This window comes from Porites lutea, chromosome 4, assembly GCF_958299795.1.
Source record: "Porites lutea chromosome 4, jaPorLute2.1, whole genome shotgun sequence".
In the NCBI taxonomy this organism is placed as follows: domain Eukaryota; kingdom Metazoa; phylum Cnidaria; class Anthozoa; order Scleractinia; family Poritidae; genus Porites; species Porites lutea.
In genome coordinates, this window is record NC_133204.1 from 33462284 (window position 1) to 33469007 (window position 6724).

The 6724-nt window shown below is 37.4% G+C and overlaps 1 protein-coding gene across 1 annotated transcript; it reads left to right on the forward strand.

Annotated features, from left to right (window-relative positions):
• Positions 1–2684: 2684 nt before the first annotated feature.
• LOC140935813 (dynein light chain Tctex-type 5-like) lies at positions 2685–6432 on the forward strand. Its single transcript, XM_073385378.1, has 2 exons — positions 2685–2717; positions 5980–6432. Exons 1-2 carry the CDS (start codon positions 2685–2687, stop codon positions 6430–6432), a joined length of 486 nt encoding a protein of 161 aa, XP_073241479.1.
• Positions 6433–6724: the final 292 nt, after the last annotated feature.

Genomic DNA, 6724 nt, shown 5'->3' on the forward strand with positions numbered 1-6724 from the left:
TCTGTTCAACATTTTTCACCCTTTCCGACAAATTTGTTTTGTTAGTATCCCCCGCCTACCTTTTCTAGTTGTGCAATCGATGCCTAACGCAGAGTCGACAGAATGTTAGGGTTATTAAGCAACTCTACAAAAATTAGAAAGCCGCCTGGATTATTAGTAGGGATAAAACTTATGAGAGGATTAGTAAAAAAGAAAACGATTTGATCATTGTTTTGGTTGTAAGTGTTACTGAAAAGAAAACATGATGTCAATCAGTAACATTTTCTCTAATTAACGTTGAGATACCGCAACGTGTAATATATTAATCTTTGGTATTTTTTGGAAAGGTATAGTATGCTGTAAAAATTGCAAAGATGGTTTTCACGCGCAGCTACGCGCTACCTTGGACTTTGAAGTTTAAATTCATTTATATTAGGCTATGTTGAAGAAAGATTGTCTTTCAGTGTTATGAGCGATAAGTTTACCCGTCCCATTAAATTATTCCATGATGGCTGATAATCTAGGCAACGATATGAACAAGAGTTTGGCTAAACGATAACCATTACATTAGAAGACGTGTGTTCTCTTGGTGCTGAATACATTGCCGTTCACCGGAGTCCGAAAAAGGGTTTATATTCTTAAGAAATTTCATAATCCGTTATTCTTTTTAGGCTGAAAATTTTCCGGGGCTAATTTTCGCCTCTGCATTTTGTAATCAGGAATACATTAATTAAGATGACACTTTGCTCTAGCTGATGTCGCACATTGTGTCATATCAATGCAAATATGTCAAAAGTTTGAAAACACATCAAATTGCACAAGAGGATCTTTCTTCGCTTTATTACTGCATGTCAAGTAGAAGAAAATATCTTGCTTCTAACAAAGGCATTTAGGTTTCCGAATGTGAACAAGTAAGCATTTCGCATACCTGTGAGGAAAAAGATCTCACCTAACTAACAAAAATCATCTTATTTGTTACTTAGCTGTTAGGGAAGTAGCTGAGCAAAATTTTAGTCATCCAATAATTTACTGATAACGTGTAAATAACAATAGAAACCGCCATCTTTCGTGCGTCGAGTTTTATGTCAAATTGGAATCGGTCGGCAGGACCTCACTGTCCGTTTGTAGCAACCGACTTGCTTACAAAAAAATGGAGACTTGGCAATCTCCATGATCATTTGTAAAGAGACCCATGGCAAGTTTGGCGCAATAATATCAGCAATAAAGGAAAAACTTATATTAACTTTCAATTAACTTAAAAGATTTGTAGCCTCACCGGCTCGGCAATTTTGTCCACCTATTAAAAAAGATATATATATATATCCGTGCATATTTATTCTTGACAGCAGTCAGAGTCATCTGAGCTCAATTTTTGGGTTTGGTTGCAGGTGTTTAATAAAACACTGTTAAAGCTTGACTTGTTGGTTTATTGTCTTAAAAGTTGCTCCCGCAAGCAATGTTATAATCACGCTTTGTTCAAGGTTATTAACTTGCAATGGGTATCAGTAGTTTTGTTAGTTTTAATATCCTCCTCAAGCTGGCGAAAAAGACGTGGATTAAGTACCTGGAAGTATCATAAAGTGTACAGAAGAAAAGTAGAATTATTTCCTCCTTGTGCCAATGCTATAACATAACAGTGAAATAATTTCAATTTAGTTGAACATTCAGTGTTTTTATATATAAAAATAAAAATAATAAAAAAAAAAACTCGGTAACATGCATAACTTCGTAAACAATTCTGCGCCTTTTCCGTTGTCTGGACCACAATCTTCGAGTTCCAAGGAAGTGAGCTAGATGCTAGTCCAAGGCAACTTTGGTAATTCGGTCACGTACGCTTCCCACGTTTTGCCAAGTTTGAAACCAAGAGCACTGCACACACTTTCAGCCGTTTTTAAGATAACATTGAGGTCAATTTGTTCCAGCACTTCATCATGGTAATACATCCATGCGTCATCATTACCCATCATGAGGCAAGAATGTTGGTTTTGACTTGGTTGTTGAATAGCACAACCGTGGCAGCGATTCAGCAGGGGCACCCAACGAGGATATGGTTGAAAAACACTTAAACATAGCATTGTTAAACGTATTTTAGTATTTAAACGATAGATACGGGAATATTTTTATCCCCTAAAAATTTTTCATCTGTTCGGATTTCCTAGCTGAAAGTCTAGTGATCCGAAAATTATAGAGATCAAAACTTACCTTTTCGAAAATTTCAGCGAGAAAAAAGGCTGTCGAAAATTCTAGGTGACCTTTTTCAAGTAAAAATCCGTTAAAAATGGGCAATTATACCAATTTTTAGAAGTTCGAAAATCCTATAGGAGAGGCAGGCAAACAAGAAATTTTATAACAAATTAATGTTCCGAAAATTCTAGAACTCAAATGGTCTTCCGAACAGCTATTTTCCGGAAATTGACGTTGGGTGCCCCTGATTTAGCTTTTATTCTTGAATGAGTTTGTCAACCGTAGCCGCATAAGTCAGTTGAAACACATGGCCGATAAGGCTAGCTACCCGTTGACATTGCACTTTTTCCACTTCGTCAATCGTCAATAGAGGTGAAGCGATCGATTCGACTTGTATGTTTGGAGCAATGTCTTAAAGAATATTGGTGATAGTAAGACTTTTTCCTTAGCAAAGCGATTGCAAGAAAGATAGCGCTTTCGAAATCTACCCGCTTTTATTTGGAAGACAGAATAGATTCTACATGAACCAATCAGGGTTAAAAGAGCCCAAGCAAGTCTAGGCAAGCCTATTGTTTCTATTGAAGTAGAGAGACGCTCATTAGTAAACCTATCCACTTCATTATATATGGAGGAAGGCACATAATTAATAAGCAGGAAGACACTGACTAGGCACTTAATTAATATGGAGGAACGCATTTTTTCTATAGGATAAAAGAATGGGTGACGTCATAGACTCGACCCTTATGCCTTTTAATTAAGGGAAGGCATATGGAAGGAAAGGGAAGGCACCAACGGGGCTTATCTTTCAACATAGATACTACTTTTAAGCGTTTGCAAAAATCATTTTTTCCCTAGCCGGTTAGTTTATTGTTTCTAGTTCATCCTTTTTTTTTTTCAGAGTTTCGTTTTCGTTTCAGTATTTTCAGCTTTCAGTCTTCTCTTTTTTGTTTAAGGGAAAAATTATGGCGTTATCTAGTATTTTTACAATTACTTTATCTTCAGCGCCGCTAAAAAATGGTTTGAATGTATCTGTGTGCTTAGACTGTAAAACAACCGACACAGCTCGGGCTCTACGAATTTGCTGTCACTGTTTGCAATCCCCGGCCTTCATTTCATTAGCTGTTGTACTTATGTGAATGAAAAGTAATACTCCCGGCCTAAACAGCTGAAAACTGAAATAAGTTTTAAAATAAAGCAAATGTCGTGACATACATCTTGAGTACAAACCTACATCAACAAAAAGCGAAGCAATTAATGGAAAGTTGTTGGGCGCTGATATCTTTTTGTTACGGTTGTCGTAATAATAGCTTTGTTCATAGGAACTTTTAATTTCTTTTATTTGGGTGTAGTCTTGTTTAATTCAAGGGGAAATACATTTGCAAACAATCAAGCCAGTAGGGAACCTTTTAAGCTTAGCTGTTAAACTGTTTTCATTTAACGTCGAATACACCGGGAAACCCAATAGCAGCTAACTTCAGCACAATTCACATCTTTCCATATAATGGCCTTTCTGGCTTGAATGCTAATCAGGGGTAAGGGAAGTTTGACAGTTCCTTATCCTGTTAGGCAGGTTCAACCTTCAGAATCTTTTGTAAAACTGACGCTGTTCAAGCCGACGTGGTCAGTATTGTCTTATGGATGTTTCAATCATCATTCTGTTAAAAAAGGATTCAGTACCGACTAGAAGAAGTCGATGAGAAAGACAACAGTTACAGCTAGTTACAGCAACAAAGATTCATAATTTAATCACCTGAATTCCATGAACAACGGCTAAAAGATGAAGATGGAAAATTGGTTTTGGATTCTCGGCTGGTTTCTTTCCATTCTGACGATGACTTGGAATGGAGTTATCATCTTCCTTGTGTTCAGCAGACGGCATCTTCGAACCAAAATCAACGCCTTTGTCGTATCCCTTGCAGTAGCAGACTTTTTTGTTGGAGTGAACGTGATTCCCTCGATGTTTTTCTTAGAAAGGACTGGCCGCAATTACTCATTATACAGAGGCCTGATGGTTATTAAGTGGCTGTTCCTCGATGCATCAGTGATGAACATGTGCAGTTTGGTACTAGATCGCTACCTAGCTGTTGTAAAGCCTTTTAAATACTTAACCTTTATGACTTCTGGACGTGTAATCCTGCTCAGTTCCTTCTCGTGGGGAGTATCTGTAGCTTTCATTTTGGTTGAATCTTTTCTGTTATTTAGTCTAAACACAACTGTCGTCTTACACACTCTCCATCTGTTAGCTTTTGTTTTATTTTACTTATTTCCGTGTTTAATGATAACTTTTTGTTTTGCATCAATGCTACGCGTTATTTGTAAGCAAACCCAAGTAGCGACCTTTTTGGGAAGGCAGTTGCGATGCAACAAACGTCGAGAGAAGTCTGCATTGATAATGATGACAATTGTCGTTTCCTTGTTTCTTGTATTTTGTGGGCTTTATATCCGTTGCATTTTCGCAGTTATTGTGAATGATAAATGTGACAGAGGTAAATATAGGGATCTTATTTTAGTTTTAAATTCCGCCGTAAACCCATTGGCTTATGCTTTTTTCAAGGAAGACCTTAAGAGGGAGATCAATAAATTGTTCTGCAAAGTGACCTCAAGGAATGGCAATAATCGCGTCGAGCCTTGTAACAAGAAAAGTAGTCGTTCAATTTTAGCCAGCTCGACTTTGTAACGGTGAGAAACAGTAGAAAATACTGACAAAGGTTGAAGATATACCTGTTAATTAGGAACTCACTAATTTACCTAGAGAATTCTCTTTAAATGTTATCTGGATCGATTGTTTTTGGTCGGGTTACATGATTAGCTTGTCCATAAGAATGAAAGATATAACGATTTAGATTTTGTTCTCTGACCTCAACTAAATATTTTACCTTAGTTAGTTGATGCCAAAATGTGTCGTTGAAAAAATGTCTTTTGCACTGATATATTTAATAAATTTTCAAACTTCGCCATATAATCTCTTAAGTGCCTGTAAATTGTACGACCTACAATTGAATTTTTTTCTTCGTAGCGACTATAAAGCCAAGAGGAGTCACAGGCCGTTGAGGAAAACAGTAAACTGAGTATCGCGTGAGTAGGCTTTTGTACATATTATGCTAGCATTTTTTCGAGCATTGTAGTGAGGCAAAAGCATTGAGCATTATTCGAGCATCTTAGCGGCCTTTTGCCCGGAAAATTAATTTTTCCGAGAAAATAAAATAGAAATTAACTTTTTTCAGGAGCCCATGCCCCATGAGCTCCTGCTTTTTTAAACAAAATGAGGACTAAAATTCAAAATTCACAAAAAACCTAATACAGCTGGTTTTTTTGGCTGTATTTATGAACTTGTACACGTTGTCGTTGTTATTTTACTTGCGACACTTGAACGTTTTTGTAAGTGTAAACTTTGAAATTAATTAAAAAAACCGTTTGTATAATGAGCATTATCCGAGCATTTTAGTGACTTTTTTGGAGAGACCGAGCATTTTAGTGGGAAAAATGGAGCATTAAGGTGGAGCATTTTAGTAGGGAAGCAAAAGCATAATGTACAAAAGCCTACGCGTGAGCCTTCAGCTCGTGCATGAGCACGATTAATGTATGCCATAAAGACAGCAATTGTTTATACGGAGATTACTATCGCTATATTGATTGTTCGGCCGTATTTGTATGAGACTCATAAACCATGCAAATCTTTCATTTCTTATGACGAGAAGAACAGGGCTTGCATTAGAAGTAGACGCCCTTCCATTTAGCTCAGACAAGATTTCAATGATGACCGATCCTGCTTCTCGTAGCAGAAGTCAGAGCTTGCATAGCTTACATGGGAGTCAGCAGCGAACGTCTTGGGATAATTCAGCCCAACGGCGCGTTTCAGTAGAAAGCTTTAGTGATCAAAAACACTCTCAAGATAGCTCCTCGCCGAGAAGGTCCTCTAGACGCATTTCCGGCGCAATGTATTTCTCCAACTTTAAAAGACCAAATGAAACCAAGGATAACGTACAGGCTCGAAAAAATACCTTCGAGAACACGTACCGTCTAGAGCCAAAGACTCGCTTTCCGGAGATAAAGGTAAAAGCGGTGCTTAACGAGGTTCTGGAGAAGTTAGAAAGCCATACCTACAGTCCCACGCATTCACCGTTTCTTGTCAAGTTGCTGAGTACTAGAGTGTTGGAAAAAGTGAAGAGACTGAATATTGAACGATACAAGATAGTATGTTTAGTTACTATTGGTTCCAAGGCGTCACAGGGCTTACGAATCGCCAGCCGATGTTTATGGAATGACTAATTTGATACTGTTGTAAGTGCTAGCTTTGAGACAAAGGATTTCTTTGCCGTGGGCACTGTTTATGGAATTTATTATGAATAACAGTGTCAATGATTTATGAGCAGAGCCCGAATAAAAGAAAGGGCGTCTTGAACTCGTAGATATCATTGAAAACATTTTCTATTAACAGCGACTTTCGGTTCAGTGATTTCTGAAGTCCCTGCTTTTAGCTGCAAAGCATAGAAGAATCTAAACAAATGGTTCGGCGTTAAGATTTCCTATTTCAGTTGAGAAACTGTAATTTTTATTTTAA

Excerpts from the sequence above, each read along its gene's own strand:
- LOC140935813 (XM_073385378.1), top strand. The coding sequence starts at position 2,685 with ATGAACCAATCAGGGTTAAAAGAGCCCAAGCAA. Across the intron at positions 2,718-5,979 it reads GGTTAAAAGAGCCCAAGCAA|CAGCGAACGTCTTGGGATAA; the intron begins GTCTAGGCAAGC and ends CATGGGAGTCAG.